Source organism: Melospiza melodia, chromosome 6, assembly GCF_035770615.1.
Source record: "Melospiza melodia melodia isolate bMelMel2 chromosome 6, bMelMel2.pri, whole genome shotgun sequence".
NCBI lineage: Eukaryota > Metazoa > Chordata > Aves > Passeriformes > Passerellidae > Melospiza > Melospiza melodia.
The window spans coordinates 71,326,146-71,344,697 of NC_086199.1; the positions used below are offsets into that span (position 1 = coordinate 71,326,146).

Here is an 18,552-nt window from a genome sequence, read left to right on the forward strand (position 1 = left end):
GGCAGTGCCTTTGTGTCCTTGAAACATTAAATTCCCTAAAACATGCAAAGTATCTCTTGGTGAGTAAAATAAAAGGGAACTAAAAATGTCACTGACTGTCCTGATGCCTGTGACCCACAGGAATCCCAGCAGCACCCGTACACCTGCCATGGGTAGCAAAAGCCACCAAGACCAGATGCCACTTCCACAGGCACACAGAAACCAGAGCACTAAAGAAAAAGGTGAAATCGATGGGGTTAGTGTTTTTGGTTTTTTGGGTTTATTTTTTTTTTTTTTTTTTTTTTATAAAGCCATTTTTTCATATTTTCTTTACTTTTCAACTCTGCTCCACCACATCCCGGCAGCAGGTTTCTGCCAAGGCACAGCCCCTTGCTGGGCGGCTGTGCTGATGGGGCGCTGGGCTGGGGTAGAAATTTGGAGCTGCTGTGGCATCTGGCATGAAAAAATGTCCCGGGAAGCTGTTACATTAAATGGCCAAATCGATTTATTGAATGGCAGGTGTTAGCTACAAACAGATGGAGAACATAAAGGCATAAGCAGGCATTTGTATGGAAAAGAAGCCATCGATTTGTAGCGAGAGACTCAATGGTGATCGTTACAGCCTTTAACAGAAATGCGCTTTTTTTTCTCGGGCAGGGCGCGGGCGGCCGGGGCTGAGCGGGCAGCGGGGAGCGCGGCTGGGCCGGGCCCGGGCCCGCCGGCGCGGCTGCCGCGCTCTGTCCCGGGCCGGGCCGGCCCCGCGCGGGCGGGCGGGCGGGCGGGCGCTGCCGGCGGTGCCGCCCGGGCCGGTGGCGGCGCGGCGTGTCCGGGCCGCCCGTGGCAGCGCCCGCGGCAGATGAGGCACGCGCCGGCCTCATTACAATGAGAATGGGCAGGCTGGAGGGGCCATGTGGCAGCAACAGTTTGCAAATCCCCCCTCCTTCTGTGCGAATCGGGAAACATTTCCAAACATTTGTACCCCAAATCGACCACATTAACACCCCTCCGAGCGGCGCTCCCTGGAGGGATGCTCCACGCTACGGGCTTTTAGGCAGAAACAAAACAACAAGGGGGATTTTTTTTCCTCTTCTTTTCTCTCTCCTTTTTTTCTTTTTCTTTCTTTTTTTTTTTTTTTTTTTTTTTTTTTTTTTTCTTTTCTTAGAGGCTCTCGGGGTGTGTCAGCGCTGAATCGATGCGCAACTTTCTAGCTAAGGGGTTTTAAAGCCATCGGGGAATCCGTCTCAAAAAGCGGGGTTGTGCACATGAAAGGGCTGGTGCGCCCTGAATAAATGGGCGAGTCTCCAACTAAGAGATCAAACTCACTCCGTGATCAAGAAGGCGACCCGCGAGGCCAGCCCCGAAACAAGCCGCAGAGCCCGAAGCAGGAACGCTGCCGAGAAAGGCGCGCAAGGTGCGCAGTAAAACACCGCACCGCGCTCGTACAGGCGCTCGGGATGCTGCACTGACCGACAAACTTGTTATGATAAATTTGAACAAGTGTAGGGCAGCCCGCGGGGCTCTGGAGTTGCGAGGGGTCTCTGGGCGCCCCGCAGCCCACGACCCTGGAGGTGAGGGGGTCGGCTCTGGGGAAAGGTGACGAGAGGGCTCCAAGGTGCGAGGGCGCTGCTCCGCGCCCCGCGATCCGCTCCCAGATGAGTGCGGAGAAGGGGAGGTGGGTGGCAGCGGCTGGCGCTGAGGGGCATGAGCAGCCGTGCCCCTCGGGCATCCGCACCGCTCCCGGGCACAGGGAAGGGTCAGAGTTAGGGGAAATGGGAAGACGCAGGACACCCTCAACTAAGCTTGACCCGGCCAGGAAGCCAGGCCAGCCTGGCTGCGGCTTCATGCTGCTTTAGGGGACAGCCTGGGACACCTGGGACACAGGGGAGACAGGGACAGCCTCAGGCGTGTCCCATTCCAAAAACGCCGGGTGGCACCACGGCGCGGCCGGAGCATCAGGCAGGTGCCGCCGCGGCCCTAGGTACGGGTGCTCTGTATCTTCAGCACCTTCAAAGCGGCCCCACAGGAGCCACGCAGAAAGCGCATGGTGGCAACAACATTGCCGGGAGCCGCTCACGCCCAGACCCGCTCCCCGCGGGAGTGTTCCCCCGTGGGTGATGTGAGCAGATTAGAAATCATGGAGCCTTGAGGAAAAGAGATAAGCGGGGCTGATGGCCGCGGTGCAGGCGCTGCTTGATAGCGAGCAGCGCCTTTCCCGGGGCTGGGCAGGCTGGGAGCAGCAAGGACACGGGCCGGGGGGCTCGGGCACATCCCGCGGGTGGGGTAGCGCAGGACGCTCCCCCGGGAGCGGAGGAGGGCAGCCTGGCAGAGGGCGCGGGGGGAGGGATGGCTTGGGCAGGCTGGCAACTTTCACCCGCCCGGAATTAATTAACGTTGTCTCGTTAGCGAGATGCGTTTGGCCCGGCCACGCGTATGCTGAGCCGGGCCAGCCTGGAGATAAACCGGCAGCAAATGGGGCGCGAAAGAGGGGAAGAAAGCGCCCTGACCTCGAGTAAGTGAGCTGGAGAGAGAGGGAGCAGGGTGCAATGGACGGGGAAGCAGCGACCACCGGGTATGTCCGGTCCGGTCGGTGCCCTGCATCCCGACAGGGGCCGCGGGCACCGCCCTTGGCAAAGCCGGGGGCTCTGCGGGCTTTCCCCCCTTCCCGAGGACAGGCACCCCTCGAACTGAGCCGAGGATCTTAGGGGAGGTGGCTGGGCTGTTGCTCTCCAAGTGACCCAGGATGGCGTGTTGGGCGCAGGAAAGAGTTTGCAGGAGTTATGCTTCTAATCTGCTCTCGGCCGACTTTCAGGCTCAGCTGTTTGATACTATTAGTGAAACTTTTTTTTTTTTTTTTTTTTTTTTAATCTGAACTCCCTTTGCGTGTGTGTCAACATGCAGCAGGTGGTTTATTATATTGCCCTGTTATTATTTTATTACAAACTCTTTTTTATAGCTGCAATCAAAATAATGGTCTGGAGTTTCAAGGAGGATTTAGAGTCTGTTTTGCACCACCCACTTGATCTCCTGAAAATATTTGGTTTTAGGGGGGATGACACGTGGGGAGTTGGAGCGACTTGTGCTCCCACCGGGATCAAACAGAGCTAGGTGCAAAGCTTGACTCAAAAACCAGTGGCCACCCAAGAGCAGTTGAGCAGGTTGAGGAGTGCTTGGGGACTTGCTCCCCTTTTGCCAGAGCTGGGGCAAGGAGAGGTGGCAGCTCTTCTCCAGCCGCCAAGGTGCACTCCGCCAGCACGGCAGAGAGGTTTGGCGGAGCTGTGAAAAGCAGAGATGAGCTTGTCTTGCTTTAACCTACATTAGCTCCGGGTCCATATGGTAGATGCTGCCTGTGGATCCTCAGCACCAAAGCAAGGCCCTATTCTTGCACGCCGCCCTGCTTGTGCCAGATGGTGCCTGGACCAAGTGGCCATGCGTGGGGTGGCTCTGGTTAGCCTAATAAACGTCCAATACAAGTCAAAAATCAAAACACACACATACTAACATCTGCTAGAGCCTGCAGTACCCAGCTAGCCTTTCAATACTGAATTAAAGAGCCCCACAGCCCTTCTGTTCCCCTAGGTTAGACACTCATTACCATTTATCAAGCACTGATGTTATCTGGCCTCTCATTTTATTTAGTACCGAAGCTATTAGCATCAGATTTGATTTTGACAGTTGACGCTGCTGCTGGTAAAGCCGGGATCTGGCCGGGTGGATCGCTGCAAAATTCCGAGTTCATCAGCGGCGACACATTCCTCCTTCCCACTTGTTTACGAGGCCGAGACAAAAGAGCTCCTGGCCTGTGCCTCTGTGCCTCATGGTTTATCTCCACCACGGACACGGCTCCCGTCCGCACAAACACGTACTCCAGGTGACAGCGGGACAGAGCCCAGCCAAGGGTGCCCGACCCCGGCTGCAGTGCCCCGCCATTGCCAGAGTCCGTGCCTCCCGGCTTCGGCTTTCACAGGCGCGGTGGGGACCGGGAGAAGTTTTAATCCTCTTCTGGTGGCGACCCCGATTTCTAGCCTGTGCCTCTGCCCAAACCAATCCACGGCGGCGGTGCCCGGGCTTTCCCCCACGGCTTTCTCTGCGAAGCCGTGTCATGTTCCCCACCCCCGTCCCCCGGCCCTCCCGGGGACACCTCGGGCGTTTGGACCGTGACCGCATCCTGGGCCAGAGCGGGTCTCCAGGGAGAGCAGCCGCTCTGAACGTACGAGGGAGGGAGCGCGACGGCCTGGGAAGTTCGGCTGGAGTGTGCCCTCCCCATGCCGCCTCGTCTCCAAACGATCCAGAGCCCCGGTTTTCCTTATCCCCCCCCAGAGAACTCGGAGAGTGGGGAGGTGACGCCGCTGGAACAGACCCTTTGGGATAGCAGAGGGGCGGAAGGGACCGGCAGCGCTCTGCGCCTCGCGTTGCTCCCCAGGTGACCCACGCCGCGGAGGCCCGCAGCCTGGCGCGCCGGGCGCTGGCAGAAAGGTGGCAAGACCTCATTACCATACAGCTGAGGGTTTATCTCTCTCTCCCTCCCTCCCTCCTTCCCTCCCCCACTCCGGCCTCCCATCCATTTAACAAGCTGAAATAAAAAGCCACATGAAAGGCCTTCTCTGTGCTTGGCTTTAATGAGGGACACGCGACCCAACAATAAGCGCACGCTGCAATCAGGCCAAGGGCTTTATGGCACACGCCAGACCGCAACCCGGCCGCGGCCAGGCGGCCAGACACGGCCCGCGGCCCCGCTCCCGCCCCGCTCGCCTGCAGGCGCCCGAGTTGTCCCCTTGCCCATGTTTCTGGGAGCCGGGGCAGCCTGGGGAAAAACCCAGCTCGGTCCCTGCTGTCGACCCCGGTCACCTCGCAGGAGCGCTCGTTCGCCACCGAATTCGGAAGGGCGACAGAGCGCCCGTCGATCCCCGCGGTGCCCGCGTCCCCTGCCATCACCCACCATCACCCACCCCTTCCGAGGAGGGCTCCGGTAGCCGGGGTCAGGAATGGGGCCGGGCCTGCGGCACGGGCGCCCCGGAGCTGGGCGCTGCGCCCCGGGAGCCGCGCCGGGTGCCCGCCTGCCGGGCAAACGCCGTTTTACTTTTGGTTTCCAGCCGGGGCCGGCCCCCGCCGGGCAGGGCAGCTCCTGCCGGCCGGCCGCGGCTGCGAGGCACCGCGCCGCCCCGTCCCGCCGCCCGGGACACGGCCGGGGACCGGGCACACGCGTGGAGCCGTGGGGTGGAGGGCAACGGGGAACGAACAAACTAACTAACTAACTAACTAACAAGCGTATTTTTGAAACATTTCATCCTCTATTGTTCGGCCGCCGTAGAAAGCTGCCCTGTGGAGAGGCGTCTGATTTTCGAGGGAACTCTCTCTCCCAGTGTGAGCGCCGTAAATATCTCAACAGATGCTCGGCTCGTTCGTAATCAGCTCGGCTCCTCGGCGGGCAGCGCGGCAGCAGCGGCGGCGGCGGCGGCAGCAGGGTATTAATTCGGGATATGAGGGCTCTCCGCAACATTTGGTTCTTTTTTCCAGAAAGGAAAGATGGAAAAGGGGAGGGATCGCCCGTGAGTCTGACTGACAGTTTACATAATGAGCTTGTGAGGATGCGAGGCAACTATATAAACAGCTCGAAGCGAAGCAAGTTTTCCATTTACTGAGCGCTGTTAGCACCGGTTAAAGGAGGAGCGGTTCCACACTAAGCACTCCCCTCCGCGTCTCTCACCAAACCCACCCGGCTTTGGAGTTTATAAAGGCGACGACAGCGATCAGAGGTCGGCGGCTGGCTGCAGGATTAATTCCCTGAAGGGGACGGATCGACACCTGGATTTTACCTTCCGATTTCTGCTGCTGCTCGGGGAATATTTGGAAGAGCAGGTTGCTCCCGGAGAATTGCCGTGACGCCTCTCTTTTCTCCCTCGACTGAGAAGCGCTTGCTTGGTCCATTTGAGGAATACAGAAGGAAAACTAAACCCACTAAGAACTGGAAGCTCGAATAACACAAGGATGACAGCCTTGCGCATCTTTGGCTTGACGTTTCTGTTAACGATTTTGCAGCAGGTAATCGCACAGGCAGAAAAAAAAAAAAAGGGTTCGCGAAGTGTAAAGTGGGTGATGGAAGCAAGTTTGCATGGCAAAGCCGGGTAAGGTCTGATTTGGCTATTTTGTGTGTCTCCCCTTTGTGCAGAGGGTGTCCGGCTCCGGCGTCTTCCAGCTGGAGCTACACGAATTCGTGAATAGCCACGCGTCTCTGGCCAGCGGGGAGCCCTGCTCCCCCCACTGCAGGACCTTCTTTCGCGTTTGTTTGAAGCATTTTCAGGCAGTGGTTTCCCCGGGCTCCTGCACTTTCGGCAGCATCATCACCCCGGTTCTGGGAATAAACTCCTTCAGCATCAAGGATACTGAGAGATTTGACAGCCCCATTAAGCTGCCCTTTAACTTCACGTGGCCGGTGAGATTCTACTTTGAACCCGATTTTGATGGTGGGCAGGAGGGTGGCAAGAGCAGGCTAGCCGCGGCGGGCTGATTGCCTGTAATGGAAACAAACTACTTTTGCTTTTAGATTTATTTCCAGAACTTCCAAAAAAAAAAAAAAAAAAAAAAGATAAAAAAGCTCATCCAGATCAGAAGCACTTGGGATGACTAATGTTATTAAGAGAAATAAAGCAAGGGGCTGAGGGGCTTGAAGGTGGGGATGTGTATCCGCGGTCTGTGGGAGCGAGGGAAGGAGGGAAGTGTGTAGCCGCGGGGAGAGAGCGCAAATGCGGGGCAGGGCAGGCAGGGCAGGGCAGGGCAGGGCAGGGCCGGTGTGCCGTGGCTGGGCTGGGCTGGGCTGGGTGCGCGCTGGGTGCGGGGCTGACGCTGCGTCTCTCCCGCAGGGAACCTTCTCCATGATCATCGAGGCCTGGCACGCGCCCGACAACTACCTGCCGGAAGGTGAATACTGCGCGCGCCGCCGGCAGGGGGCGCCCCGGGCCCGTCCCGTGCGGCCCCCCCGGGCCCAGCGGCCCCCCCGGCTCAGCTGTTTATGCCATAACTCCAGGGCCGGCTTTATCCCACCATCAGGAGCCGGTCCCCCAACGATATCCATCAGGGGCCGCTTTGATTCTGCCCCGGCCTAATCTCCAACACAATTGCGTTTCCTCCGGTTTATTTTTGGCGTGGGAAAGCGAGGCGGGCTGCGGTGAGAAAGCCGGGAGCCTGCCAGCAAGCCCCGTCCGCCTTTTCCTGTATTTTACACCTTGCTCGAATTCCGCCCTTTGGAAAGGAATAATGGCTTTGGGATGTTTTTCTGAGAGGAGAGGAAAAGGATATTTCACAGCAGCCCTCCTTTCACAGGCCCCTCGGCTGAGTCCCTTTGGCCCGGGTTCGCACAGCCTGGTGGCCTTTTTGTACCCTTGCATACATCAACCTCCAGACGCATGCCTGCGTATATGCATATATATGTATATGTGTGTATATGTGTGTGTATATATGTGTGTGTATATATGTGTGTATGTGCGTGTACATATGTGCGAGCGGGGTATCCCCTCCGCTGGCCCGGCGGGGCGGGACGCGGCGGGCCCACAGCCGCTGACCCGCGCCCTTCTCCCGCAGGCTCCCGGCCGCCCCCGCAGGAGTGGCTCATCAGCCAGATGTCGATCCAGCGGTCGCTGTCGGTGGGCGAGGACTGGTCGCAGGACGTGCATCAGGGCCCGCTGACCAAGCTGCGCTACTCCTACCGCGTGGTGTGCAGCGAGAACTACTACGGCGAGAGCTGCTCGCGCCTCTGCAAGCGCCGCGACGACCGCTTCGGGCACTACGTGTGCGCGGCGGACGGGAGCCTGGCCTGCCTGCCCGGCTGGGCCGGCGAGTACTGCACCGAGCGTGAGTGCCACGGGCGGCCGGGCGGGGGGAGCGCCGCGGGCCTCGGCCGCGCCTCTAAAGCTCACGGAGGCCTCCCGCGGCCCGGGCCGTGTTTTCGTGCCGACCTCTCCACTCCTTGTCAGAGTGAGAGAGGCAGAGTTGCGCGCTGAGGACTTTGGCCCCTTTGGCTGCAACCACCCAACGCTGTGCTGCCTGCACCTATGCGAGCCTTAGCAGCAAAGAGCGAGCTGGCAGGAAAGGGACCTTGGCTGATAGCCCTGAATAGCAGTAGCTGTTGCAAGGTAAAAGGGTAGCAGCTTGTTCGCACAAAGTCTGCCACCAACCATTCCTGCAGCCAGAGGACATGAGATGGGTGTTGCAGTGTAGTAGTGGGAACCTTTACTCTGAGCTCAGGGTATCACTGAGTTTTTTCAGCCTTTCATTAGCACAAGCCAAAGCTACTTTCTCTTGCTGCTTTTCTAGCAAGAGTTGCAAGAGTTCATGTTTGTTGCATAAACAGAAAAACTAAAGGACAACTTGTCAAGTGTTGGCTCTCCCTATTCACTTCCTCCTGTTCCAGAACTCCCCGTACCAAGAAGTTTTAAATCAAAGCTTTGAATGTGTAAAACTCTTTATAAAGTATTTTTAAAAGCTTTTTATCCTTTAAAAGTGTATTCTGTAGTGCCATGTGTTTTTACCTAAACATTTATGGTTTTTTTATGTTCTCTTCACAGCCATCTGTCTGGCTGGATGTACTGAACAGAATGGATATTGCAACAAGCCTGGAGAGTGCATGTGAGTAGATGGCAAACGCAGTCTGAACATCAGTTAAAATGTCACCTTGTAATAGAAAGTTAAACTCTTCTCCATGTCATTAATGTTTTAATTGGACTTTTCTTTTAGCTGCCGTCCTGGTTGGCAAGGCCGCTACTGTGATGAATGCATTCCCCATATAGGCTGCCGCCACGGGACTTGTAAAACACAATGGCAGTGCATATGTGATGAAGGATGGGGTGGCCTCTTCTGTGATCAAGGTTAGTTCTGAAGCTTGCACTTACAGCCCCAAGGTTGGGTACTCCTTAGTACTACACTAAGGAATCTGACCCACTGGATCTGGAATTAAATTTCCCCAAGGTACATCTTCACAGGCATCAGATTGTAGCACTGCAGCCTTACATACCAGTTCTTGTAGTAATTTTGTTTGAAAACAAGGAAACTTTTTTGGTAGCTGCAGTTTTTCTCTTGCAAAAGAAGTTTTTCTTGGACAAAGACCTAACAATCTGGATGAGTGTTGAACAGACAAGTTTTCTGCCTGCTCAAGCTAAGTTTAACTTATTCGTTGTACAAGTATAAGAGTTTACTAAATAGTTTCCAGCAGCAGTAAACACCATCATTTGGGCCTTCCTTATTTTGCATAGAAGGAAGTTAACTCATGTGATAAGTCTGGAGCATGAGAGAAAAATCATGTAAGCAAGAATGAAAAGTACAGGTTCCATTTTAAGGTACACCAGACCACTTCCACCTATTCAACCCACTGAATCACTGAACCGTAGCCAGCTGAGCAGTCATGTCCTCAAGGCCATATATGCACTGCTGGCACTGAGATCATTAAGTGCTCAAATCAGGCTAAGTGTTTCCAGGACAGTTGTAGGATTAAGATGGTGAAGGCTGAATTAAGCAGGAAAAGTAAAGTTGCAGATTTTTTTCTGCTTATAGTTATCTATTAACCAGTTGCATTCAAATTACTCTATAATATTTACACAGATAATAAAGCTTTTCTTACTTACGTCTTATGAACTTATGCTTAACCTCTGTCTCAAATTTAAAGGAAAAAAAAAAAAACCATCAAGCTTGGCAGGGCATTTGACAGTTTAATCTACTAACATCCATAACAAAAGAGCAAATAAACAATAAAAGATTTCTAGTGTTTGTTTAATTCTCAAAGCCAAAACATCTTTTGTTTTTCCTCCTTGCCTTTCTAGAATGTGCCTAAGAGCACACCTTTTAGAGATGGGACTCACTCTTGTAGTGTGTAGCATGCTGTACATGAAGGGGCCATAGTGCTGTGGTGTGTGTTTCGGAGAACGCATGCTTATGAAGTACATTTTCCAGTTTGGTACCTAAATCCAATTGCAACTAACAGTTTTATGTCCACAAAAAAGGGACAATATACCAAAACACTAAGAAAGTTATATTTTTGCCAGCTCCTTCAAAATTCAGAGCCCAAGTGATAGATTGGTAATCTGATTATGACTGATAATAACCCAGATAACAATCTCCAGTATTCCCATAGATACCAAAACAAAATGCTTCATTGGAAACTCTGTCTTTTTTCTTGACTACAGCCTTTTTGTATGCATATCTTTTCCCACTCGTCAAAAGACCTGTTTTCCCTAACTCCTGGTATCTTTGCAGATCTGAACTACTGCACTCACCACAGGCCGTGCAAAAATGGAGCAACTTGCATGAACACTGGCCAGGGCAGCTACACGTGCGCGTGCAAACCCGGCTTCACCGGCGTCGACTGCGAACACGAGATCAGCGAGTGCGACAGCAATCCCTGCAGGAACGGCGGCAGTTGCACGGTAGGGGCATTTCAAATGGAAAGCCTTTGTGTGCAGCAGGCCCCGGTGTACCTTTCCAGCAATGGCTCGGTAACAACAGAGCGGGAATTCGATAGGACGCGGGTTCATTACTGACGCTCACAACTATCATACTGAACCCTTTCCGAGAGGTGTCGGGGGAGGAAGTCTGTCACAGGAGGAGATGTATCATCTAGATTAGAGCTGGTCAACTGATCCTTGGGTTTCTGTGGCAGCCATTCTGAGAGCTTGGCAAGATCCAGGGTTGATGAGGGAGCAGATCTGTTAAAAATAAGCTTCTCAAACCACCGTTCATATAGAAATGCACTAAGTCTGTATTTTAATAGTAAATTAAAGAAAATTTTGCTTTCTGCTGTGAGAAGATAGTGTCAAACAATATGGGGGCAATCAGCTGAAACTTTCTGCAAAACAGAATTCCACACTTTTGGATTCTCGTAGTTTAGTGTTTCAGCCTGTTTTTGGATCCAGTTAATGATGGATTCTTACCAACGATGGATTGGTAAAGGCTGATTGATTATAGATATCAAATGTAATCTGATGCATGTTTAAATTAAAGCCAATGCAATTTTTAGATGAAAGCACAAGACCCTACCTACCTTCTCCCAAGGCCTTGGACATATAGCCCTTGGAAAGAAGAAGCAGTTTGTTATGATTTAAGTGGTGGGACTTAGGCAATCCAAAGCAACTTAAACCCTTATGAAATAAAAAAGGGCTCTCACACTGAGGATAAATGGTCTGATCACAGCTGTGAGGTCAACACATACTACCCTGCTCTGGGAAGACCTCTGGATGCCACCAGATAGTGGTGTTAGCAATGCTTTTGTGTAGCTGCCTGTGTGCTCCCTACAGCTGTATGTGCTCTGCGTGTATAGCTGCATGATTACTCCTGTACACTGAGTACAGCTGAGCCACAACTCTGTCCCTCACAGTCCAACCTGCAGTCGTTCACTCTCCTGATGTCACTTTTGCCACATCAGGCTGTGGATGAGAGGAGACTGAACAGCGCTTGCTGCTGACCAGAACTAAGCATGCAGGGAGCTATAATTTCTTTCCATTAAATAACAGTGCCTAATGTTGTGTTTTGCAGGATATGGAGAACGGTTATCACTGCCTGTGCCCCCCTGGCTACTATGGCACTCACTGTGAGCACAGTGCCCTGACATGTATAGATTCTCCGTGCTTCAACGGTGGCACATGCTTGGAAAAGGATCAAGGGGCCAGCTACACTTGCGTTTGCCCTTTCGGCTTCACAGGGTCTAACTGTGAAAAAAAAGTAGACAGGTGCACAAGCAACCCCTGTGCAAATGGTGAGTCTTTTTATCAAAAAAATCTCATGACCCTGACTCATTTGTGCTTTTCAGTGCAGAAGTGATAGAAATCCAATCTGACCTCTACTCTTCCTCTAGAACATTAGTCCTTCTCCCCTGCTGTATTCCACATCCACCCTAATTTTAGTCTCTTGCTGGGGCGGGATTTGCACTGGCATTTTCTATGTAACAAAACAATACATGAGATTTATCATATGGTGGGGAAGATGGAAGTTAAATTAAATTAACTTTATTACATATTTAGAAGGGGCATAACTTTAAGGCACGGTGATACAATTAGGTAAAGTAGAATGAACTTTTAGATGTGCGGCTGTTTTGTAAAATAACCTCTCTCTTCTTGAGGTAGTATAACATGCTGACCAGAGAAAGTTTTAGATTTCTGCATGAAGTGCAGTGCAAACTAATTTTTATTTCATTTTTTTCTCCTCAGATGGTAGTTGCTTTTACCTTGGGCAGATTCGTGTGTGCCGCTGTCGGGCTGGTTTCTCTGGTCAGAAATGTGAGATAAACATCAATGATTGTGCCAGAAACCCGTGTTCCAATGGGGGAACTTGTCACGATCTAATCAACGATTACACCTGCACATGCATGCCAGGCTACAGTGGCAGGAACTGTGACATCAAAACCAGAGATGAATGTGCTTCTGGGCCATGTGAGAATGGAGGCACATGCTACAGTGGACTTTATAGTGCCAACTTTGTTTGCTACTGTCCTTCTGGCTTCATGGGCAACCGCTGTGAATTGCCAGTTTATTCAGTGCCCGTTACACTTCCTCCTAAACCAGTCCCCTGGATTGCTATATCCATGGGGGTGGGGCTGGTGGCTTTGCTCATACTGTTCTGCATGATAGCAATGGTCATCAGGCAGATGAGGATGCACCCAGAGCAGGAGTTGGAGACAATGAACAACCTGTCTGACTTCCAGAAGGACAATCTCATTCCAGCTTCCCAGCTGAAAAACACCAATAAAAATAAAGACCTCGAAGTGGACTGTGGGCTGGAGAAATCAAACTACAAACCCAAGAACCATAAACTGGACTACAATCTGGTAAAAGACCTGACAAGTAGAGGGACACCAGAAGATAAATATTACAAAAGTGAAAAGTGTTTAGGAGAGAAGTCTCCCCTCCGACTACACAGGTGAGAATGTAGTTTCCATTATAGTCCTTCTTAAAGCCACTCATCTTCATATCAGTCTAGAAGCAGGTGAGCATATGAGGGAAAAAGAAACCTCAAGCAGATAATATACAAAACAAACCAGATCAAAGCCAGGAATCTTCATACTGGAGTATGTGTGTCACAACCAAGTGCTATCCTTAGCCAAGTCAATTAATTTGAGTGTTTGTGCAGGGTGCTGCTGGTATGGATACTGTGAAGGAACCCAGAGTGGCTAGGCCAGTGGTGAAAGTAAGAAGTATCTTTACTTCTTCAGTAAATCTTGGAGGAACAACAGTATAGGCATACAGTGATTAAAAATAAGTATTTCACTTTGTGAGAAGGCAAGATGAACTGCTTACAGAGAAGAATGATAGAGTGAAAACAACTACTCTTTTTCAAAAGGAGAAAAGGGCGGGTGTTCAGTGGCTTATCAGTCTTCTGATTCATGTGCTGAAGGTCTTGACTGGGATCTGCATGTGGTTGTTAGACCAAGGGCTCTGAGGAGCCTGCTGTTAGGTTGGACATGGCAGGAGCATAGGAAGACTCTCGCTGTTCCTTATTCCCGCTTCTCTAGCATAGTATCCCGACAGACACAGAACGTGTGAAACTTGATCCCATGCACTTCCCTTCCACACCTTCATGGCTATCTCATTCCACCATTCCATATTCATGGTAGATTTTGAGAGTCAGGCTTGTCAGTAATCAGCTAATGTTCTTTTTTTCTCTGCCCTGCCTTAGTGAAAAGCCAGAATGCAGAATATCAGCAATATGCTCTCCGAGGGATTCAATGTACCAGTCCGTCTTTGTGATAACAGAAGAACGGAATGAGTGCATCATAGCCACAGAGGTAAGTAAGTACAGAGGTGAACAGGCATAAATTCACAAGGTAAAAGGGTAAATTATCCTTTAGTATTGTATCTGAGAAGGTTCCTTTATTTCCAGGGATCATGATGCTTCTTCCAGCGTTTTCCTCTCCTCTTCTGTGGCCCACACAGAATATGCAGTGGGGAAAATAAAAAAATAAGCTGCTCTGGCTTTATTAAACCAGAGGTTTTGGGCATAAATAAGTCAGTGGTAGATGAAAACACAGAACATCAGCCCATAAAAATTCAGCACATTGTAGGATTATTTCCTCTTAAATAAGTGGTCAGAAAAAAATGGAAATAATAATCGTTCTTAGGCCCATTGATGTAAAGCCATGTTTTTTCCTGTGACTACAATGGATAATCTTTGTTCTGTGGAAACAGGCAAAGCTATAGATTTCTAGCTGAAGATGGAAGGTAGCAGGATGTATTAGTGGATAGGCATAACAGCCATTTAGGAAGTCTGTTATAAGGTAATTTCAACCTCTTAGCATGTAAGCTCCAGCTCAATACCCTGTAGCAGAAGTTATTTCTGTTACTGATAAAAAATTCCAATTTTTATGTTGTATTGAAAAGTTGGATACACAAAAAAAGGAAAGGCCTAACACTGAACTTTAAAGACTTAGAAAAGCAGATATTGAGGAGCCAAATGGTTCCTAAAGAACTACCAGCCTTTTGGAAAAAGTCTCAGTGGAAGTTAAAGGCAATTTTACTTCCAATACCTGCCTTCTTTGGTGTAGTCATCTTAAGACTAATTGCAGCCTGTAGGAAAGAGAAGCTTGCTGTGCCATACAGCAGTGATCTGTGAAGACAGATCTGCAGGATTCAGTCTCCCTTTCCAAGGTGGATATCAGATTTCCCCTTGAAAGCAAGCTGGAACACAAGTCAACCAACAATATTAAAAGTTTAAGACTAAGTGAAAGGATTCAGAGATACAAATGACAGCTAGACGCTTCATTCCCGTTAAGTGACCTAAATACTGTATCTTCAAAGATCTTGCTGAGCAAAGCTAGGCTCCCAAATTTACATCAGGCATCTTCAGAAATTATTCTGTTTTCAGAATGACAACCCCTAGAATCTCTCTGCACACCATTCAGGCTTAATGCTTCTAAACACAAGCTATTTAACTATACCATGTACTTTTTTTGCAGATCCCTAATGTTAAGCACCCAGGTTTGTAAGCATTCTCCCCCTGAGGCCAGGTAGAGAGGCCACAGATAACTATTTTATTTTTGCTGGTGATTCTTTGCCTCTGGACCCAACTGAAAACATTAAACACTGAGAGTTAAACTGCAGTAATGTTTGGCTTAAATTTCTTTGGTTTGACATAGCTGAATTACAGTTTGTTAGTTCTGCACTACTCTGTATGCTGTGATTCCTTCTCATTCCTGGTGTTGTTTTATATCCTGACAGGTATAAGACTGAAGATCAGACCATTTGCACCTCAGATTTGATGATGCCAGTAGATGGACGTTCCTGCTGCATTGTTTACAATTCAGAACTGGATTGGACTGTTTTTAATTACATGCAACTTGCTGCTCTCAGGCGGAGGATGGAACTGAGTGAACTGGACAGACTGTGAATTTACTGAAAGATGCAATACACCTTTTTGTTCTTACTGCCCTTGTTTGAAGTTTGATACCAGAAATCTCATTTGCTATTGAAAAGGGGAGGCAGAGGGAAGAGAGAGGTTAAAAATGTTGGTGTTTTAAAAGATGCTGAGGCCAGTTCCTCATGGACAGACCCCTGGCTTTCCAGAACTGTGGTTATGGGAGGTGCTGGTAGATAAGGAGGCACATAACTGTCACAGATGTTGCCATGGAAGGTGCGAAGCAAGACACGTTGCTATGCAGATAATGGATACAGTATAAATGAGGTCTCAATTTTTTCTGGGTTTAAAAGTGCCTATAATGTGTCAAGAGAATCTAACAAGCCCAAACAGAAACTTGACTGCTGTTTTTGCAGTTACCTGAACAGTACTAGGCAGAGGTAGTTGATACTTCCTGCTAAACATCCATTTGCATCTCCTCTCTCCTGCTGCATGTACTGGAGACTGTGTAAGGGGTGAGAGGAGGAGGAAAGAAGAAAACCGAATTTACACGTCAACTCATTTGGTGATGCTTTGGAGAACTGATTGACTCAAGCCACGGTGTGGAACGTGATTTTTGGGGAAGTTGTGATAAGGAATGTGTACTTCCTCATCCCCATTGAAAGGGAGGAGGTGATCCCAGCTCTGTATAAGGCCTTACAAATGCGTTTAAAATCAATCAGCTCCTAGAACCTTTATGTGCTGAGCTGTCTCAGCTGTTTTCATGCCCTTTGCACTACCAGTGATTGTGAATAGACATTGCTTCTTTTCTTCTCCTTCCTCATTCTCTTCCCCCTGCCTTATTTTGACACAAATTCAGGGGTTTGTGTAGTGTTTCTGAATTAGGTGCCACCTTTTACTGCAAATAGTCTCAAAATTGCAGCTGTTACTTTCTGAAGAAGCACCAGCAGTGTGACACAACCCACTTACTCCCCCCACCATTTCTCCATCTGGTTGCAAAACTCCAACTCTTGTTCTTCATCCCAGTTCTAAATGCCCAGTAGTGAAGCACTTGCTGAGATGCCCTCTGCCAAGACAGGTGGAGATTGAAGTTAGAAGGTTTTAGGCTCATCCTGTTCCTTTCATACCCACCCAGTGCTACGTGGAAAATGTGCTGTGTCTGTCCCTGGCAGCCAGAGGCAGGCAGAAGCTCTTTTCTTCTATACATATTTACAGCAATAATACCGGACACCCCAGTGGAAAGTGCCGTGACACTCATGAATGAGACCAGGGCACGGGGCAGAATGAGGAGGGAGAAACAAGATCTCTTGGAGGAAACACAGACTGTGCTATCTCTCTGACAGTGATATTCCTGCCCTTGTAAAGCCTGTTGGACTAGCCCATCTACTCCCTTGAACTGTGCAGACAAGACCCCTTCATATTGTCCACTACTGACCTTCTGCTCTGACCACGTAGGACCATTTTGAAGATGACCTTCAGAAATCAATAATATGGGTTTTAGTTTGTCTGTTTGTAGTTTTTTTTGAAGACTAGTATTTCAGTAATTTAAAAAAAAAATCAGAAGCACTGAACTTTCTACGTTTTATAACATTATTTTGTATATAATGTATATTTATAATCAAAACAGAAGTGTAAATATGTTTATTACTTCTCATGTAATGTTTTTAATGTGATGACAAAGTTTGAATTTTATTTTTTTTTCGAGCAATGAAAATACTTTCCTGCTACTACAAAGTTTGTTGTGGTTTGTCCTTTTACACATGTTATTCTGTGACAGCCAAAGTTAGCGAAGCCCCCCAGAAGTAACCTCACCTGCCTGGTCCCTGCATTTTCATTGTGCACACCAAATGATGTCAGCTGCTTTTTATAAAAAACAGTTATAGTGTTAACACATGTCAGCAAAGTTGTTCAGCTGAGTGGCATTCATCTGACATTTTGAGATGTTATACATATTTATATTGTGATAGATAATATTCAAATTACATATATACACACATGTATATATATATATATACACATTCTCTTGCTATGTGTGGGACTGAACTGTCAGGAAAGTTATTTTTATTAAACTTTTCACTTTTCCTCTCCCCTGACAAGTCATGACACAAAAGATGCAGATTTAATACATTTTCAAAGTGTTGTATCCTTGTTTGTTTGATTGCAAGGGGTAAGATTTGTCCTTCACTTGTGGGATTAGGGGGAGTTTCAGGCTTTCTCCTCACAAGTTCCCTACACTACACCAGCAGCTGTGTCCTCCCGGGGCATCACAAAGTCACTATCCTCTACAGCCCTTTTGGAGGACATTTCCACCAAAAAAAAAAAAAAAAAAAAAAAGTATAAAAAGCACACTTGTATAAACACTCCCAGCAGGTTTAGTAGCCTTTGAAGCACATACATTTACAGGCAATTAAGTCTCTCACTAAATCAGCTAGGTGCAATACAGCCAAGATCTGAGTGCACAAAAGCAAAACTATAAGAATAGGAAACTACTGCTGCTCTATTTTAAAATCAGGGGTTTTTGTTGTTGTTGACAAAGTGCCAAAAAATCATCTGAATATTGGATGCCTTTCCTATCTTTCCCCAAAATAAAATCTAAAGCAAAATTTGCTATTTTTTTTCAAAAAATGAAAAATTAAAAACCCCAGTGACATTTAAAAAGCACCATAACAAATTCTTTTTACTTCATTAAAGAGAAGTCATTAAAATACTGCAAATAACGATTCATAAGGGTCCTTCTGAGTGTATTATTAGGGTTACATAAATACTGTTTACTTTGAATGGTTTTGTTTCTCCCTCTTCAGACCTTTTCACAGCAAAATTAACTTTCAAATCCCAGCCAATTTCCTCAGCTACCATAAAAATAAATTTAAGACGAAACTCAGAAATAAAAAGCCACCTCCCCCTCCCCAAACATTCACCCTGTAGAGCAAATTATGAAAAACAAGCCATTGACAAAAAGCTGAGCAGATGCTCCCTGCTTGCAGTCCTTCCTCGGCAATGTGAAATAAACCCAACAGATGCCTCTCTTAATTGAGCACATGGATTACATACACACATGCACTCTGTCCTGCTTAAAACAAAACACACACAAAAATCAAACAGGAAAATAGACAGAGAACTCTTCCCAAAGCCTAGGCAAGCAGGAATATTAAGACTCAGCTCTTCCTGCTCAAAACATGACAGGAAACTGTACCCCTAGACAGAAAGGAGTTGAAATCCATTAAAACCTGTGGACCTGATTATGTAGAT

General features: G+C 48.8%; 1 protein-coding gene across 1 annotated transcript; it reads left to right on the forward strand.

The window, feature by feature from the left end:
- Window positions 1-5,436: 5,436 nt before the first annotated feature.
- DLL4 (delta like canonical Notch ligand 4) lies at window positions 5,437-17,166 on the forward strand. Its single transcript, XM_063159034.1, has 11 exons — window positions 5,437-6,018; window positions 6,146-6,409; window positions 6,837-6,894; window positions 7,555-7,824; window positions 8,538-8,598; window positions 8,707-8,837; window positions 10,219-10,388; window positions 11,494-11,713; window positions 12,165-12,873; window positions 13,630-13,738; window positions 15,168-17,166. Exons 1-11 carry the CDS (start codon window positions 5,965-5,967, stop codon window positions 15,171-15,173), a joined length of 2,052 nt encoding a protein of 683 aa, XP_063015104.1. The 5' UTR covers window positions 5,437-5,964; the 3' UTR covers window positions 15,174-17,166.
- Window positions 17,167-18,552: the final 1,386 nt, after the last annotated feature.

What these genes read in the sequence shown, in the direction of transcription:
- DLL4 (XM_063159034.1), top strand. Translation starts at nt 5,965, where the DNA reads ATGACAGCCTTGCGCATCTTTGGCTTGACGTTTCTGTTAACGATTTTG. An exon ending in CGGCGAGTACTGCACCGAGC is followed by an intron (nt 7,825 to 8,537) that starts GTGAGTGCCACG and finishes TTCTCTTCACAG; the next exon opens with CCATCTGTCTGGCTGGATGT. An exon ending in TCTCCCCTCCGACTACACAG is followed by an intron (nt 12,874 to 13,629) that starts GTGAGAATGTAG and finishes GCCCTGCCTTAG; the next exon opens with TGAAAAGCCAGAATGCAGAA.